This window comes from Lemur catta, chromosome 5 (genome assembly GCF_020740605.2).
Source record: "Lemur catta isolate mLemCat1 chromosome 5, mLemCat1.pri, whole genome shotgun sequence".
Taxonomy (NCBI): Eukaryota; Metazoa; Chordata; class Mammalia; order Primates; family Lemuridae; genus Lemur; species Lemur catta.
The window spans coordinates 38285544-38305641 of NC_059132.1; the positions used below are offsets into that span (position 1 = coordinate 38285544).

The 20098-nt window shown below is 38.4% G+C and overlaps 1 protein-coding gene across 5 annotated transcripts in view; it reads right to left on the reverse strand.

The window, feature by feature from the left end:
• Window positions 1–20098, reverse strand: part of EXOC2 (exocyst complex component 2) — a 194314-nt gene that overhangs the window by 79727 nt on the left and 94489 nt on the right. For all 5 annotated transcript variants that reach the window (XR_006735217.1, XR_006735216.1, XM_045551563.1 and 2 more), the window contains exons 12-13: window positions 11051–11176; window positions 4348–4472 (exon numbers count right to left, since the gene is read on the reverse strand). Coding sequence is in view for 3 of the 5 variants with exons in the window: in XM_045551563.1 (XP_045407519.1) it covers window positions 4348–4472; window positions 11051–11176 (251 nt within the window). In the remaining 2 variants the exon portion in view is untranslated. The remainder of the gene's footprint in view (window positions 1–4347; window positions 4473–11050; window positions 11177–20098) is intronic.

Here is a 20098-nt window from a genome sequence, read left to right on the forward strand (position 1 = left end):
TTATCCTAGAGATTTAAGGTGACAACAAAAGGATGAGCACAGGTGTGAGACTCCTGGGTGCAGGCTGGGGCTTGGGAGGAGACTGCAGGTGTTGAGCTCGGATGCTGCTGAGGAGCCTGGCGCCTGCTGGAGCATCAGGAGGCTCACGTGACACTGGGGTTCCACACTGCCAAGTCTTTGTTAAGGGCCTTGTGATGGTTAATTTTGTGTGTCAATCTGACTGGGCCACAGGGTACCCACATATTTAGTCAAGTATTTAGTCACTATGTCTGTGAGGGTGTTTCTGGATGAGATTAACATCTAAATCAGTACCCAGAGTGACCAGACTGCCCTCCCTGCTGTGGGTGGGCCTCACCCAATTAGTTGAAGGCCTGACTAGAACAAAAAGGCTGATCCTCCTATGAGTGAGAGGGAACTCCTCCTGTCTAACTGCCTTTAGGCTGGGATGTTGTGGGGTTTTCTCTGCCTTCTTACTTGAACTTAAACATCTGCTCTCTTTAGGTCTCAGTTCTGCTGGCATTTGAACTGGAACTGACACATTGCCTCCCCTGGTCTCCAGCTTGCCAAGTCACCCTGCAGACCTTGGGATTGTCAGTCCCCATCATGACATGAGCCAATTCCTTATAATAAATCTCTTTATGTATGTGTGTGTGTGTGGTGTGTGTCTGTGTATGTACACACAGCCCACTGGTTCTGTTTCTCTGGAGAACCCCAACTCATGCAGACCTGGTCTCGTGTGCTGCAGAGGAAAGGACATGCCAGTATAAAACTGTAAGTGTACTGACTGTCAGAGGGTATCTTCCTAAATTGCATTCTCTATAATATACCTAATACTTCATACATGCTAGGATTGTTCAATCGTAAGCTTACTTCATAGTCATTTGTTCTGTTAAATATTTTTAAATAGAAGAAAAGAGTGGAAGTCTGTTGTTAAAAGGCAAGCATCATATCAGAATTAAGGCTAAATTTTGCCAGAACAATTTTGCCCAACAAGAAAGTGCTCCTGATTGCATGATGACATCTACTGGACAAGTCTTTTGTGAAATTCAAGGACTTGTCTCCTAAATGCATGAACAGTAAAAGGAGGAGGGGAATTAGATATCAGGCAGGCCCCTTGCAATTGTTAATGAAACCACAGTTACTTATTGTTTTAATCTGATGAAGAGTTGAACATCTCCGACACAATGAATTATGTAGTAAGGTCTGCCCTATTTTTAAAAGAAAATCTAATGCTGGAACACACAGCACATTTTAATTTATATACTATGCGTTATGTGACTTTTAAAAATGCAGATTCCTAATATTTAACAATTCTTTGAATGCTTTAAAGATTTTCATCCACAAATACATTATATATAAAATACATCTAAAGGTGAGATCTTAACCTACTATTAACCATTTCGTTAACTAGAAACCTTAACTCTTTCCTGCACACACAGATCAAAACTACTTTGTGGTAAGCCCAACGGCTGGATCTCACTGTTTTGATTCACATTTCACATATGTTAGTTCACATTGGCCTCGCTGGCTTGAAGAAGTGACTATTTTTTAAACTGTTGGAAACTTCTTCTAAATCATTAACAGATGGGCTCTTAATAAAACAATATAGTTCCATAACAAGAAAAATAAGAAATTTGAAGTAAATTGTGTTTAAATATTATAAAGCTTTCTTGTATGAAACTAAATGTGAACTGCCAGAGGCGGCTTCCCAACACTGGCCTGGCAGCGTCCAGGCTGACTGTGCACACGCCTGGCTCCTACATCCCTCCTACTTCTCTGTGTGTCTTTCTCACTTCTCAGCAGAGGGGAAATAGTTTAAAAACATGCCTAAATGCCCTGTACAGTGAATTATATGTGATTAATAATTACTGCTATAAGCTTTTAAGTTTATAAACATAAATAGGTAGAAAAACCATAGGTATATCTAACTCAGTACAAATAGTCAAAATCATTTGTTCATTTCCACACATTAATATTGTTCATGAAGTAGGTCATTTATTTTTCATCTACAACCAAATATTTCATTTACATATTTACCATAACTAGGTATAACCTGTAAGAAAGTAAAATATATTCCCCTTTCACTAAAATATCCCAGATCAAAAACTCTTAGGAATTTTAGGACTCCAACAAGATTCAAGGTAAGCCAACTACTGTCCCTGTGTGGTGGGCCACCTGCAGGAACTAATGCAAAGGACAGGAAAAACATTTGGCTGCAAACAAATAACATGGTTTAAAATCCATCTCCTAAGGGACTAATTCTTTATATGATTTAATACATCTTGACATCTTTCAATTCTACTTTAGCAGTTCATCAGTCTAGCATTTTTAAATGTTACAAAATTTTGTTCACTGAACACGTATTAAGTGCCAGGCTGATACAATTTCAAATACTGGAATAAATTTCATTCCAAATATTAAGAGTGAACTCTTATTCATCCGCCAGACACTGTTATAAGCACTTCACTTTTGCTAACTCATTGAATTCTCTAACCAGCCCCGTGGAAGCAAATAGGCACAAAGAAGTAATCATCTAAGGCCACAGCTAGTGAGTGATGTACACTGGATGTCTCCATTCTGATACTAGTGCTCTGCGAGAAAATCTATGAACACAATCTGTCCAAAGGCACCATCTAAACTTCCCGTCCACATGGTGACTTGGTTCAGAGGCTGAGCAGACGTGGAGGGGGGTGGCAGTGCCCAGGTACCGCTGTCCTCTGCTATGCAGAGGGCCAGGCACCAAAACCCATCCTCAACACAAAGAGCCACACAGCCCTCACCCAGTGGATGGTCACAGAGAAACAAACTAATGTGTGATGGGTACAAAAATAGGGCACTGGGAAAATTTTTTCAGGACACTTGCAAAACTGAAATTAAAGCATTCTCTTCCTAAGCCAGCAATAAGCAACTCTACATTTGTGAAGACCAGCCAAAACTGACAGCTGTTTTATGGAAGAAGGACTTCCTCTGGATAGTTAACTTTTCAATACAGTTTCTTTATAACCAAGTGATATAAAAAGAAAATAAAATTATTTATTGCTTTAATATTTGAATGTTCACTTATAAAGTTTGGTAATCAATACACTGATGAAATTAAAGGGAAAAAATGCATTGATAAGTCATGCTTATGAGATTGGTTTTTCTGCCCTGAGGAGTTTGTTTTCATGCACTAAATAAATTTCATGAGTTAGATAACCAACCATTTATATAAACAAGGATCAAGGGATCTAGTAGTTTTAAAAGAAAAGAGATAGTGGGCACACAGAATTTAAACATACACAGAGGAAAAAAATCCCTCCAGAGCACAAGCCTATTTCTTCAATACAAGTGTGAATTTATGTCCATGGTCAAACCAAACTCAATGGACCCCCCGAGCACCCAGACACCAATCACTTTCCACCGAGGAGGAGGGGATTGTCTTAAACCACAAGGGGTGTATACCCCTTTGCCAAAAAACAAAATGGTTTTAGCTTTTGTCTGTGTCCACTTTCTATGTTGCCAAGTCCAAGATAAGCAGGAAATAGCTTTACCCTCAGGAAGACCTCTACCTGTCCCAGCTCCCAGGGCTGTACAGAGCCCTCCTACGGACGCGGGAGACAGAGCTGTCTTGGTCTTACCGGTAGAAGCTCGGGGCAGAGGGCATTAGAATCTATATTCCAGGAACGGGAGGCCTTTATGGAGCACTTGAATGAAGATTATAAAGTGATGAGTCTGATTTCCATGTGCTACACACAAAAGTCAGAGTCATACTTTCTATGCTACCAATTATATATTAAAATTAACACATTAAATAAATGTACAACTCACGAAAATGCAAAAACTTCTGTAGACTGATAATAATGGGGCTAGATTACATGATCTTTAAATTCTTTCCAACTAGGAAATTTCATAAGTATATGGATTATTTTAGACTTGTGTACAAGAGGCAAACATTTTATCCTTGTTTTATCATTTGTTCATAGTCTACTGAACCTAATTTCATCCATAATTTGACCTGACTGGCATTATACTCAACTCTGAATCCTTGAATATATTTCAAGTTTTCTTTTTTCTTTAATTGACTATCTCATTTAATCCTCACAACCACCTACTGAAATAGATACCCTTACAATTTTCTTTTCACAGATGAGAAAACTGAGTCCCAGAACAATCAAGTAACTTGTTCAAGGTCACATGGCTGCTAAGTATTAGGATTTCATAATGCTCGTAACTAATCTTAAGATATGTGACTATGGCTATAGATGCTGGGCCTCTAAGGTTTGAAAATATCACTTCAAAATCTAACACTTTTAAGACTAGAAATTCACAAGGTCTTAGCTCCACCTATAGTCAAATTCGTATACATACCTCACTGAAAAGGCTTCCATTAACGTATGAAATCCAGAGCTTCCAGAAGTTAGGCAGCTGACTTATGACAAGCTTGGTCAATTTTTCAACAAATGCCACCCTGTGCGGAGTTTTGTATCTCCATGCTGAGGGGGGAAAGAATAAAATATTAAGAATACACTTTTGAATCAAGAATAGTCATCTATTAGAACATACTGCTGCAGTCTCCACGGAAAATCACACACACACTTAAGCAGCCCAGGGGTGTGTGGAGCCTGTGGGGGCCCTAACTCCCCGGCGGGCAGTGGGTCTTCCCTCACCCTGCGCCCCGTGCCCGGGGGCACCCCAGAGCAGTGGCGCAGGCCTGACGAGGTCCCTGCTTTTCTCGGTTCCCTCTCAGAAGGGAGAGCTCCTTCTGCTTCAGAAAGGAGGATACTTGGGCTTTTCAACTTTGTCTTCAGGATGCCATAGGCCTCTTCAAAAAGCCACGCCTTCAAACAGCAAAGGAAGGCAAAGCCAGGGCTGCTCTGCAGCCAACAGTGAAATTCAAGGCTAATATCAGTGTGTTAGAAATGCCACTATGCACCGCAGGTGGTACACATTCAGCAGGCAAGCCAGTGGTCATAAAGGAATATACTCCAGTGCAATCACATAATGAACAACTCCTTTTATAATACAGAAATTTAAGAAAAAAATAGAAGTATTGAAACATCTTCAGTTACTCATCATTTAAGGCAGTATTGCAGTAACTGAGAAATAAGGACTTAGACTTCCTGTGGGAAGAATAAGTTTGTGAGAATAAAAACAAATGTGGAAACTTGGGGCCCACTAGCCATTTCCAGGCTCTCCTCCCTCCTCCTTTACCGAGGGCCATGCCCCACCCCCGCTCACTTGGGAGCTGCCCGTCCCGCGGTCCCATGGCGCAGCCGCGCGGTCAGCCCTGCCTCCGCCAAGCTCTGACTCCCACCCAGCAACTGCAAAGACAGGTCAGCCTCCGGTGAGGACTTCCATTAACTCCTGGCCAACGACTAGCTTCCTTTCAAAACATCCCTGGGTGAGGGGTTTTGCTGTTATTGTAATTCCAGTGAGGGAGGGGTAAATTTTATTTATTTGAAAATGCTTAATAATTTTCTGCCTAGATAATTCATGGTTAGAAAATAACACTTAAAAGGTACAGTGTGAAAAGTCCACCTCTTGCCCCCATCTGCCCAGTCCCCAGCACAGCCACACAAACTCCTGTGACCAGCTTCTTGTGAATCTTCCTAAAATGTTTTTTATGTGTGCAAGCAAATACACATATGTATTCATTCTCCCCTCCCAAATGTTCTTTACATGTTTTTGTTTTTTACAAAAATGAACGTAGACTAAACACACTCTTTTTCCATTTAGCAATGGATCCTGGAGTTCTCCCATATTCATAAAGACATCACTTCCTCTTTTTCTCCCATAGTTACAAAGCAGTTCGTATTTTGGATTTATCATACTTTAGTAAGTTTCCTTCTAATGGACAAGACAGTTTCCAGTCTTTTGCAATTAAAATTAATGCTTCAACCAATAACTGTATACCTGTACCACTCAGTACACATGTAAGTGTAAATTCCCAGAATGAGAATTGCTGGGTCAAAGAGTACATGTAGTTGTCTATTTTGACAGATATTACTGAATTGTTCTCCAGAGGGGTTATTTCCGCTCCCATCAGCAACACATGAAAGTAGCAGCTCCATTATAACCTCCCCAATGAACAATCCAACACACAAAACCCAAAACAAGACAATAAACACTTGGAGTTTTTGGCAAACTGATTCCTCACTGAATTGCTACTGTGCCTCGTGCCACCCGCATGGCGAGTGCGGCTGCACACCTGCTCGCATGCGCCAGACCCACCAAGACGTCCGCCTGCGCCCACAGAGCCCCCTTACTTACTAGGCATATCAGCCCTTTGTCTATGCTGTCAGTCACGGGAAAATGTTTTAAATTCAGTTTTCACATATGTGAAAAGCATGGTTCTTTAAGGGCACATTGTAAATTTTATTTGTTCATTCAACTAATATTTAGTGAGTATCAACTGTGTGCTCATCGTGTGGCTGTACCCAAGATCTAAACTGTTCACCACTAATGCTGAACAAGGTAGGTCTCTGCCTTCACAGGGTTTATTATTTAACAGAACAGCCGATTAAACACTTCATAATGGTAATACGAGACAAGCAGATTTCACCTGGAGACAGAGCTGGTATGGACTCCTTTGCCCAATAGTAGTTGATAAAGACTGCTTTCCAAGTGGCAAGCAGCATGCAAGAGAGGATATAGGCCATGACCACGAGTGTCCCAGGGTCCAATGACAAAGTAAAAAATAAGACAAGCAAATCTAAAAATTCAAGCATTAAAAGATCTGCCTTACATGGTAGCAAATAGACCCAAAATAATGTTTCAAAAGATCTGAGGTCCTCTGAGCAGCTATATTGAACACTATTTTGTATGCCCCAACTGTGAGAAGCTCATCTATATCCTTATCTCATAAATCATTTGCAAGGCTTGTTTGCTGGTAAATTAAAGTGAAAGCAATCTAAGTGGAACTCAAGTCCCTGGTGGCACTGCACCTAGACCGGCTCTGTGTGACCTGGCCTGGCACACTGTGCAGCCACATACAGCCAGGTATCGGTCAAGGACAGGAACACATCCTGCGAAATGCCTCATCAGGCAATTTCGCTGTACAACATCATGGAGTGTACCCAGACATACCTAGACGGCATAGCCTACTGCACACCTGAGCTGTATGGTATAGCCCCCTGCTCCTAGGCCACAAACCTGGACAGCATGTTACTCTACTGAATACCGTAGGCAACTTTAACACAACACTACCATAGTGCATTTATGTATCTAAACTATCTAAACACAGAAGAAGTACAGTAAAAATATGGTATAAAAGATAAAAAATGAGACACCTGTATAGGGCACTTACCATGAATGGAGCTTGCAGGACTGGGAGTTGCTCTGGGTGAGTCGGTGAGTGAATGTGAGGGCCTAGAACATTACTGTACACTACTGAAGACTTTATATTATATGAACACTGTATACTGAGGCTACATTAAATTTATAAAAAATAAAGTAACTGCACTAAGAGATTAGGACGGCCACGACATCAATGGACATTAGGAATTTTTCAGCTCCATTATAATCTTACGGGACTGCCACCATAGATGCAGTCCATCATTGATGGAAATGTCATTATGCCACGCATTACTATGTTCCACTTATACAAACGGTCCCCTGACTTACGATGGTTCGATTTAGGACTCTGACTTTAAGATGATATGAAGACAATATACAGTCAGTAGAATACAAGCATTCTGTTTTCCGCTTTCAGTACAATATTCAATAAATTATATGAGATATTCAACACTTTAATATAAAATAGGCTTTGTAGTTAGATGATTTTGCCCAAATGTAGGCTAATGTAAGTGTTTTGAGCACATTTAAGAGAGGTGATGGTGTTTGGTAGGTTAGGTATATTAAGTGTACGTTCAAACTTATGGTATTTTCAACTTAAGATGGATTTATTGGGACATAACCCTTTCATAGGTAGAGGACTATTATCTATCTATCTGTCTATATCCATCTATAATTCTGCATATGTACATCTCTTCTATAGATAGATACTACTGGGTGCCAAGGAGCACATCATGGAGATTACTCCCCACTCCAAGAAAAATAGAGAGAAAACATTGCCTTTCCCCTGCTTAAATAAAAATTCCTTTTTAAAACTCACAAAGTAAACAGAAAGTAAACTCAGTTTCTCTCTTGTTAAATCCATTAATTATTAAGTATTCTAATTGAAATGATTTTATGATAGGAAAAGTCTTTAGACAATTGTAAATAATAATATAGCAAACCAATTCCAAAAGGCTTCCAAGAAATTCCTTCAGCTAAATCTTTTTATGGCAGATTAATCAGTAAAATTATTTCATTTCGGTTCACCATAGTGTAGTGTGTTAGCACAGCCACTACACAGTGCTGCCAGATAACCCACTAAGCTGGAGGTGCCGTAGTCACTCAAGGCATCGCTGCTCAATTATCAAGGCTCTTAGAAAACAGCTGGGCTCCTGAGATCTCCTGCAGAGAACAACTCCCAGCATCGCGTTGTATTTTATCTTTTTATTGCTTGGCAATTCTTCACATGTGTGTATGTATGCACGTATGTGTTGAGAGTCCTTCCCCGCTTCCTTCTAAGTCTACTTTACCCAAATTCTGTTCATTAAAATTAAAAAATGAGTTTTGTTTTTTTCTAACTGAATCCAACATGTCCTAAAGGCCAACATGACACATCACTGACAGAATAATCAAGAGCAATTTCCTAAGAATGATGAAAGGAACTAAAGGGATATGGCAGGAATGTCTAACTTTTTTCGACAGAAATCAGAAAGTATGTAGGCTCATGAATTCTGCTTTGATCACAAAGTTGCGAATGAGCTCTCTCAACTCTATTCACACCCATGGTTTCCTGCAGGCAATCCTTCATAATGTGCCAAACACAAGCAATAGCTTGGGGGAAAGTAAACTTGATTTATTTGACTTCCACTTCTGGCCATGCTGGAGTAACAAGGCTTGAATTTAACATCCAGCCACAAACAACTATAAAACTGGAAAACTCTATGAAACAACTGTTTTCAGACACTGGACAGAAGGCAGCACAGGCTGTGATCTGAGGGAGGGGACACAGGTGGCAAGCTCCCCAGCCACCCAGGCTTTCTGCCCCTTTCTGGACAACAGACACAAAGTAGGAGGAACCACAGCAAGGCTCGGTGGCCTTTCTGAGTTGGAAGGATGGGGACTGGAGTTCAAGGAGGCTGAGGTGATGGGAAACTGCAGGGAAGAGTTCAGGAAGGGAGGGAGCTTTGTAGGAGAAAAGCTCCAGAAATATGCAGAGGGGTCTTCTTCTGTCTTTGTTGAAGGCTAGGCCACGTATATGTGGAGCACAACTTCACAAACCTAGACAAAGAATGGCCGGGGAACTTTAAGCTCAATAATTCCCAGAGATCACACAGGGCAGTGAGGCTTTCTGGCTCCAAACAGCCTGGGACACTTGTTCCTATCAATGACCTAGACCAGTCAGTCAGTAGAGACACAAGGGGTCATGCCTTGGTAGTTGGGCTGAAGTATCCCTAGAATGAAGGCTATGCTAGACCAGCTCTAGCAAAGATTAACAACAGGCCTTGAAGAGACAGGGCCTCAGCAATTCATGGAGTAATCTATGGACAAAACACATGTAATCAGAGTCCCCAGGAGGGAGCAGGCAGAAATACACGTGAGAAAATCACGGCTGAACACTTCACAAACTTAACGAATATTTCCAAAGATTGATAACAAGACAGGTCCGAGTAGCTTGGTAAAACCCAGGCAGGATAAATTTGAACGGTTCAAGATGATGCGATTCATCACAGTCAGCCTCCAGTGCGGCTTCCGGTGAATCCAAGCCTGCTGCTGTGAGAACTGAGGGTAGGAAATGCCGTGAGCACAGGGAAGGAGCTGGGTGGGGGGTTTTTAAACCTGATACATTGCCCTACTATAATAACTAAGAGAAGCAAATGTTTTTAAAAACGGCGTGGGCTGCACTCCAGAGTGAGAGACCGTCTGAGCCTCATGGGCTCAGCCGACACTGCAGCGCAGGCTGCAGGAGACAGTTCTGCTCTGTGGCCGTCCCTGCTGATGCTGCTGGCCTGGGCGGGAGTAGGGGCAGGACAACGGGAAGGAGGACTGACAGTTACGGAAGCCCTTTACTTAGCACAAATGAATCATCTAATTGTAGGGTATTCCTATGATGGACATTCATATTCATTAATAAAACTCTAGAAAAATTCCCTACTCTAATACTTATAAGAAATATGAAATACTTTAAAATAAACTTTAGAGACATTTGAATTTAACATAAGGTGAGGTATTTCTATTACTGTTTGAGTTTCTTTTTTTTTTCTTTTTTTTTTTTTTCTTTCAGCTCTTCATGGGGGTACAAAAGCTCAGGCTGTATACATTGTCCGTGTCCTGCCCATCCCCCTGAGTCAGAGCCTCAGGCGTGTCCATTCTCCAGACAGTGCGTCTGGCACTGTTTGAGTTTCTTATATGAAATATCTGTTATTGAGATTATAGTGACTAATTGCACCTAACTTGATATATGAATGCATTATAGCCCATACATTTTATGTCTCATAATAGGTAAATATCTTCTTCAGAAAGTTAAGAAATGCAATATAGTTACAATTTTAGATGCTTTATCTTCGGAAAAACTAATTGGTGATTAACTTATGGTTAATTAACAATCAATCCTTTCCAAACCATAGTTTAAATTTCCTTGAAACAGTAATACTGACTATAGACATTACTTTGTTGCAAACTTCATTTTAAAGAAGTTCTCATAGACTTTTTTCTGTAGCATTTCTTTAAAAAAATTCAACCACAGAAAAAATAAAACTAGACTTTAACTACATATGTTGAATAAACACTGACCATTTTTTTAAAAAGTCAAATAGCATTTCTTTAAGGTAAAATGTACAATATATTTTCATTATTTAAGTTTAATTACCAGGTAGGTGCTTTAATAAGCACAAGAGATGATGGTTAGTAATATTTAGCACAAGGAACAACACAAATTTGGGGATTTTCCAAGAGAAGAATGTTTGAAATTACACAAGTGCAAATTTAAAACACCACGCGGAAGTGGGGAGATACTCACTGTCATCGCGGCCAGACTGAAAGCTGCTGCCCCTCTTCAGTGAGGCTGTCTGGCCGAGATGGCCCAACACCGAGGGCCGGACGTCAGTGTCAGGATCCAGCATGGGGCTGTGCAGGCCTGGAGTACCTGCAAGAGAGAGGAGACCTCACATGTGCTCTATACCATCTTACCCAGTTGATTTAACGGGTGGCTTCTCTGAGGCTATATCTTGCTCAGTTGCTCCACTCTTAAATAAAACATTTACTAAGTAAAATAAAAAGTATTTTCTCTAAATAGATTTTAAATGTCATTCCTAGTTCAGCAAAACCTGGGGTGGGGGGAAAGGGTGGGCGATGCTGTGAATGTAAAAACTAGGTGCAGTCACATTTGGTTAACCAACTTACTGGCACTTGGGAAGGAAGTCATCAAGTTCTCCCTCTTCTATTTCTTTTAATGTAGCTGATTTATAACAAATTTCTATAGCACAAATCTTCTCTCATGCCACACTTTACATTCAAATCCCATCATTCCTTTCTTTGGAGTGTGGGACTTGAGTCCCTGTTTCTATTCCCGATGCCGGTAACCTAGTTTGGATCCTTTTCACCTCCCACCGCTAATATTCCAGAAACCAAAACATTTTACTATTGTCAAGAAATCATCTTGGTTGTCCTGGATTAATCTCACACTCAAATACTACTTTCTTGGTGTTAGAAGTCCTCCAGAAAACCCTCAGGATAAAGTCCACACCAATGTTTTCCAATCCAAATTATGCTGAGAATTGGAAAACAAGTTTTCTAAAATGGATCCCAAGAGCTATTAGAAATTCTATGTTGCTAAAGGAGTAGTAAGGACATTGGCTTGAAGTGGTAACATCAGTCTATAAACACGACTCTCAGCTCTTTAGCTGAGCATCCAAAGATCTTCAAAATAAACTGAATTTCACTGAAAATTTACAGATAATTTAGAGCACTGTGTATAGGACACTTAAATATTCTCCATACAAAAATACACCTTACATTCTCCTGCCTTATTTGCTATCCTCTCCACTGTTAAGGCCTCATTCTTCTTTCCTCTTCATCCATTAAACCTGCATCTTTAAAGGTTCAACTTGAATCACAGCTACCGCACAAAGTCACCTCTTAACCGTTACCTATCTAAAGCGCTGTCGTTCTGCTCTCTGACAGCAGTTCGAATGTACATGGTTTAGTTAACTTTGTGATTGATTTGACTTGTAGTGAACTGCTGTTTGTTAACAGGCACAAACTGCCTATCTCCATGACAGACCACTAAGCTCTCCGGACTAAGAGCTAAATATTCTATCTCCATATTTCCCACAGTCATCAAACCTTCCACTGATAACTCCCTCTATATAAATGTAAGTGACTGATATTACTCACTAAGAATAATTCACTAAAAATTATATTCCTTATTTTACAACTTAATAGAATATTAAAAGCTTACAGATTTGTATTTAGCTGCTAAAAAACACATTTGTATTAGGTTGGTAAAAAAGTAATTGTGGTTTTAGCATTGTCGACATTTGCCATTTGATATTGGAATACATTCTTAAATAAATGTGATTATGTTATACATCATTTTAATGCACATTTCTCACTTAATGTTTTTTTGCTAATGACTTATTACTTGCTGTTTATTTTATATTTCTTTTAGACTATGGAAATTATGTTAGACAAAATGCAAATTCGAGATACTTTCTTATTCGAGTTCAACATGGGTCAGTGGAGACAACTCGCAACATCAACAACGCATTTGGCCCAGGAACTGCTAACAAGAACGTACAGCGCAGTGGTGGTTCAAGAAGTTTTGCAAAGGAGACGAGAGCCCTGAAGATGAGGAGCGCAGTGGTGGCCATCGGAAGTTGACAACGACCCATTGAGAGCAATCATCGAAGCTGATCCTCTTACAACTACAGAAGAAGTTGCCAAAGAACTCAACGTCGACCATTCTATGTCGTTCAGCATTTGAAGCAAATTGGGAAGATGAAAAAGCTCAGTAAGTGGGTGCCTCATGAGCTGACTGAAAATCATAAAAAGTCGTTGTTTTGAAATGTCATCTCCTCTTCTTGTATGCAACAGTGAACCATTTCTAGATCAGATCGTGACATAATGAAAAGTGGATTTCATATGACAACAGGTGATGACCAGCTCAGTGGCTGGACCGAGAAGCAGCTCCAAAGCACTTCCCAAAGCCAACTTGCACCAACAAAGGCCATGGTCACTGTTTGGTGGTCTGCTACCAGTCTGATCCACTACAGCTTTCTGAGTCTCGGCGAAACCATTCCATCTGAGAAGTATGCTCAGCAAATCGATGAGATGCAGCGAAAACTGCAACGCCTGCAGCCGGCGTTGGTCAACAGAAAGGGCCCAATTCTTCTTCTCCATGACAACGCCCGACTGCACATTGCACAACCAAAGCTTCAAAAGTTGAAGGAATTGGGCTACAAAGTTTTGCCTCATCTGTCACATTCACCTGACCTGTCGTCAACCGACTACAACTTCTCCAAGCATCTCGACAACTTTTCGCAGGGAAAACGCTTCCGCAACCAGCAGGATGCAAAAAATGCTTTCCAAGAGTTCATCCAATCCCGAAGCATGGATTTTTATGCTACAGGAATAAACAAACTTATTTCTCATTGGCAACAATGTGTTGATTGTAATAGTTGCTATTTTGAGTAATAAAGATGTGTTTGAGCCTAGTTATAATGATTTAAAATTCATGGTATGAAACCACAATTACTTTTGCACCAACCTAATAAATTAAAATAATAATTTTGTGTCATTGACGATGCTAGCTATTCAATAACAGCTGACAAGTATTTAGTGGGTACCTTCTAAGTGGCAGGAACTGTAGGCCCTGGGGAGAAGGTGGATGACATATGTAAGGCCCTGCTCCCAAGGTGCTGACATTCTGGTAGTGGAGGTAGAAAATAAGCCAATAAATAAATAAACCAAAGCAGAGAATTTACCTATATAGTGAGTGTGTGATAAGAGAAGGTCTGACTTCATGGGCCCTCCTATCATGTGCACATGATACAGCATCAGCTATCTCCTCAGCTTCTCTCAAATTCTGCCTGGTAGGTTTTAAAGAAGTGGAAATCGAATCATTTGAACAGATTTTTTAATGGAATTAATTTTTTTGAAGACTTACTATGTTTTGGCTACTGTGCTAAATAAATGCTGTGCATGCATTTCTACTTTGGAAAATATTACATCTAATATAAGAAGATTTGTATAATACAATATGTTAAAAGAGAAAAAATGATATATTTGATACAGAGTAAAAAAATTCAAATAGTGAAGAAACAATATTTTTTTGTAATTGATTTTTTTCTTATGTTAAAGAGAAAGTTTGTGTGTGGAAGTCTTAATGATTTATGACATTTTTGCTTGAAGTTTACATAGCTGCCACTGCTATTAATTATAGAATTCAGGAAATTAATGTCAAAATATGAATTTTTGACATATTTTTAAAGGAAACAAAGAGGTCCAAACTTAGCACTGCATTTAAAAAAATAAAAATTTATAATTTATATTAAAATGTTTGTAAAAAGTACAAGAAGAGAATGCTTTCATTTAAAATGTTACATGTTACCCTTGAAGGTTTCAGGACTTAAATTTATGATTAAGAAGGAAAACACACTATATATCATTCCTGCAAATAATACAATTATCACTTAAACAGATACCCAGAAAAAGTTTTCTCCCCAAAAGTGGTATTTTTACAACTTTAAAAATGATTCAGTACTAATTCATTTGTATAGTTTTAGTAAATCTTAAATTTTACAACAGATAAAAGGTTTATCTTTTCCTTTAATAACAAAAATTGTATTAAGCATACGCTTTTGTTCTATTGGAAACCACATCGTCAGTTTTCTATGATACCAGGAAAAGAAAGTTAAGCATGAACTAATTTCTTAATTTGTGGTCGAGCATTGCCAGCAAGTATAGCACAGCCGCAGGGAGCTAGAACAGCACGTGCCCCTCAGGGCGGTTCGGCATCTGGAATGCATTAGTAAGATGTATTTTGCTGAGTGACCAGAAGGTGGCGCTTCAAACAAACGCAAAAGCCCTGCAAAAAGAGCGTGGGCACTAATGTAGAATTGCATTTCTCTCCCTAACATTTTGCACTTTTTTTCTACCAACAAAATGATCTTACAATAAATTATTTTACAGAGACTTAGAAAGAGTATGCTTTGAAGATAAAATTAATGAAAACATTTTAAATATCAGTTGTCACAAATTATTTACTATCAAATGTAAAAAAACATTGAGGATTTTAACCCTGCTTTTAAACTTAAATTATATAACAATATTTCCAACCCACAAAATTATTACAAATATAAAGTGGCTTTAATAGTAAGTAAGCATTACTATATAAAAGAACAAAGATAACAAAATTCTATAAAATATAAAATCAGCAAAAGGCTTTAAATATTTCACAAGAAATCAGCCTATTCCCACTTGCTTGTTTTACCTCATAGTATGATAGCATTTTCTTATGATGTGTTTAAGATAAATATATACATTATATGCAGCATATGGTTATAAATGAGAATACAGCAAAACTATTATGAAGTTTCATTATTATCACTCTCTCACTGATCTGCAGATCATATGCAACTGCAAGATGTTACTTAGTATATATTCCCTGAAAACATAAACTACTTGCCCCTTGAGATCCTGCTGGAGTCAGTGATCAACTGTGCACACACAACTTCAGTTTTCATCAGAATGCTAGCTTGCCATGGAACATTCTACAGGTGACAAAGACTCAAGTTTTGTAAAACTGCAGTAGACTCTGTCTTTTTCAAATGGATACTGCATTAATATGAGTTTTGAGAGGTCAACTGTTTTCTGGCAATACATTTTCTCTAGAAATGAACTGTTCCTAGGATTTTTTCTGGATGGAAATTTTTAAAAAGCCTTTTGTCAAGTAGGAAGTTATTACTTTTAGCCTCGATGAAAAGGTTGTAATTTTATGCCTTCATCCGAGCCAATAACTAACGAACTGTTCCCTATATTTGCAATTGGAGCAGGGATTAATTCTAGTGAAGATTCTCATGGCTATGCAACTGGTATGAGGTTTTGCTGCTCATGGAGTCGTGGGCTTATCTGTGAAACAGACTTGTGAAAATGAAGGCTTCATAAACTACAAATGTGCAATGTCTTTTTTATCTGTAAAATTCTAAAATCTTTTTTAGCTGTAAAATTCTAAAATCTTTTTTAGGTGTAAAATTCTGACTCTATGATTTGGTTTGAATCCAAAACTTTAAATCACCACTAAGAACAAAATGGAAAAGATTCTGCTCACTATTCCAATTTAGGACACTGATCAGTGGTGTTCACATTCTAAATGTATAAAAAGTTTGCTTCTACACATAGAGCAAATGTGAAAATTATGCCTTAAAAAAATTACATCATGAAAATACTAAAGGCAACAACAACAAAAACAAGGAAAACTCTATCAGAACTTTATAACATTTGTTATGGACTTTATAGTTTGGCTATTTTAAAGACACTAAGCACAGTAACCAATAAATATTCTCAAAGGGGTAAGCACTTATAAGATCAAAATTATTTGGCTGTAATCTGTCAAAGTTATCTGAAGAGTAACTACAGGATGAAGATTACTCTGGAGTCAAACTGCAAACAGGCACATAGCCCTGCAGCACTAGACATTATCACTATAGTATTTCTAGCTCTAAAATGCTATGTGATACTTGTAGGAAAAATGCTACAACAAAATTCTATTAGTAAATATTCTTAGGGTCTAGCTATATCTTTTATCTTCTACACACTAGTGTTAGAGTTACAATTTTACCAATATATCAAAGAAAAGATACATATGTTATCTACAAATGCTTGGAGGAAGCATCTTGGAAGGAAAAAATCCTTTAAACACTTAACATTAAAAAGAGAAGACACAACTAAGTTTCTTAATTAATGGAAGTCAAAAGTCACTATTTTGTTTTTCTAGTTAAATAAAGCTCTGTAACATATGTTAGCAACATTCTCAAAAGGAATTCTTATTCTAATTGTGAGTATGCAGATACATTGAACAAATTATAAACAAACATAAAATTAGGAAAAATTACTTTTGGAAAACTACATAAACAAAGAACAGAAATTTTATTTTATTAAAACAGTTGGTGCCGGGCGTGGTGGCTCACGCCTATAATCCTAGCACTCTGGGAGGCCGAAGCTCAGGAGTTCAAGACCAGCCTGAGCAAGAGCGAGACACCGTCTCTACTAAAAATAGAAAGAAATGACCTGGACAGCTAAAAATATATATAGAAAAAAATTAGCCAGGCATGGTGGCGCATGCCTGTAGTCCCAGCTACTCAGGAGGCTGAGGCAGAAGGATTGCTTAAGCCCAGGAGTTTGAGGCTGCTGTGAGCTAGGCTGACACCAGGGCACTCTAGCCCAGACAACAGAGCAAGATTCTGTCTCAAACAAACAAACAAAAAAAACAGTTGGAAAATTTGTTTTCAGAAGTTGCAAAAGTTATTTTCTTTAGAACACTAATGAAACAATCCTAGCAACTTCACTAAAAGAATAAAAGCTGTAGCACAGAAATAGAAGTTTAAAATGTATAGCTTTTCTCAAAGAAAATAAACAATCTTTCACAATTCGCTATGAACAAGTTAAAACATTTGCTATTTTTTTCCAACAACTGTGAAATTTCTACTAGATAAAGGATTCAACTTTACTCTGAATGATGGATCTGGAAAGATCTTTCACAAAGCTCAAAAACCTAAGGGTTTATATGAAAACTCTGAATCCCACAATGCTGCAAAAAACTGGTAAGCACTTTAAGAAGACTTTATAGAAAATGCTTATTAAACCTAGAATTCTGTAAGACTTCTCGGAAACCTTATCATGTATCAGTCAAATCCTTTCAACTCAAGCTGTGCAAGTCTTTCCAATTTTAAATGCAAATAGTAGTCAATATTTTTCTAACAGACTCCATACACCATAAAGGGGAGAAGAGACCTTTCTTAAGGGAAGCCCGCAGATGTGGAGCCAGGTGAATACATTTACTGTATTTTCTCATCCTCGTGCCTCTTACAGCGAGTTTCTCACAGTCTGCAACAGTGTGGAGAACAGGGACCCAGAGCCCGGACTCTCAGAAGGGTGGCCGACTTCCTCACCACCCTTAGACACCTTTGAACATATTCTCCTGCGCACAGCGGGCCCTTGTCCTACGCTGCAGCCCGACCACCCACTGTTGCTTGTTGACCAAACACGCAGGCAGCAGCCCCGGCAGACACAGGCAGGGTGGGATTCCTTTCAAGCACACCACACAGAAGAATTTCAATGCCAAAGCTGGGGTGGGGGTGGGGTGGGCGTATCAAGGCAGAATTGCAAATTCCTCACAAATTAGACCTGTGTCAACATAAAAATGCTCTTTTTGATCTTCTGATATATATGCATATCATATACATACAAATATATATACATATATAATATTTTTAAAGCTCTGACAGAGACATTTCCTCAATTTAAAGGGAGTCACAGTTAACAAACCTCTTTGTTAACACTCAGATTGTCCTCAGCAGGTTCCAGGCAACATTTCTGATAAGGTACTTCAACAGCATTCAAAATAAGAGTTAAAAAAAGGGAATGTATATTAAAAGCAAAACTACAGGTGTGAACTTTGAAGAAGTATATATTAGCTAACATTGGCTAATTAAGCAAGAACCATATATTTGTAATAAGTAAGCTGGATAAGTGAATAACCAAAACAAAATTATTTATGTTTTTATTAAAGTCCTATACTTTTTGGCAGTTACATACAGATTTACACAGAGAAAACATGATTAGAATATATAAGTAAAAGAATTGTTATAAAAATGACAGAATAAAGAATTAAAATACTTGTAATAATCACTTTTTAAAGTACCAAGTAATGCTAGCATTCAACGTGTAGCTGACATTCATCATCAAATATTTTTTTCTATTAAGGATGGGGGACAAGTTTAGACAAGAAATGGCTCCCAGCTGCCAGAAGTCCTCTTCCAGATGTACAGTAAGCCAAGGCAGGAGAAAAGAACCAGCTGCTACAATAACAAATTGGAAAGGTCCTTTGACATAGCCTTTTTGGCCTGTCTGATCTAAAAAAGATAGATCACCCATTGTAAGGTGAACAGAATTATAAAATAGGAGAAACAAGAGACCTTAATCCAACCCTTTCCTATGATGTTCAACAGCTGTTATTTTACTATACAGGATGGAAAAATGAATGCTATGTTATTCCAAAAGCAAATCAAATTCTCAAGTCCTAGGTTATTGACTTAAAAAGAACTGTTTAAATTACTAGTATTAATTATTAGTCTTAATTTTAATTTGAAAGGAAAAACTGTCTTTTCAAATTAGATTTGAAAACAAATCTGTACTCATGATGCAAAAATCCACTGATTGACATTCTGGTAATTAAAATTGTTTATTTAAATGTATACTATTTACAAACAACAGTGACAATTTCTAATGGCATACAGTTCAAATCTAATTTGTGGCATATTAAATGTAACCTGGGTTTTTTGTTTTCTTTCTCTTTCTCAAAAAAGGACAAAAAGGAAAGGAAAAGCAGACCTCTACTTCGATGGAGGGAAGATAATTGTGACTGCAATCATAAACTGGTACTTTTCCTCTACTTTTTTCTCCTGAATCTGCTTTCTCATATATATCTAACATATATATGTGTGTTATATATTAATATACACACACTATACATATATATATATATGATATAGCTTCTAAATCTTAAAGCAGGTAAATAAAACCCCACTAAGCATTTCATCTTCTAAAGACAATTTTAAAATGACTTTGTTGTCACAACAGGCAAAAGAACAAGTGGACAACTGAAGCCCCAGGGCCAGCCCCCCAGCAGCTGCCTGTGGGTTCCAAAGCCAGTAGTGCAAGGAGAAGATGGAAATTAGCATCTCTTATCTGTGCCTGCGGCAGTTGTGCCTTTCCTTTTTTTCTTCTTAAACCAACCTCTATCATCCTAGGTTTATACTATTCATACATAAACATTCAGGAGGGAAAC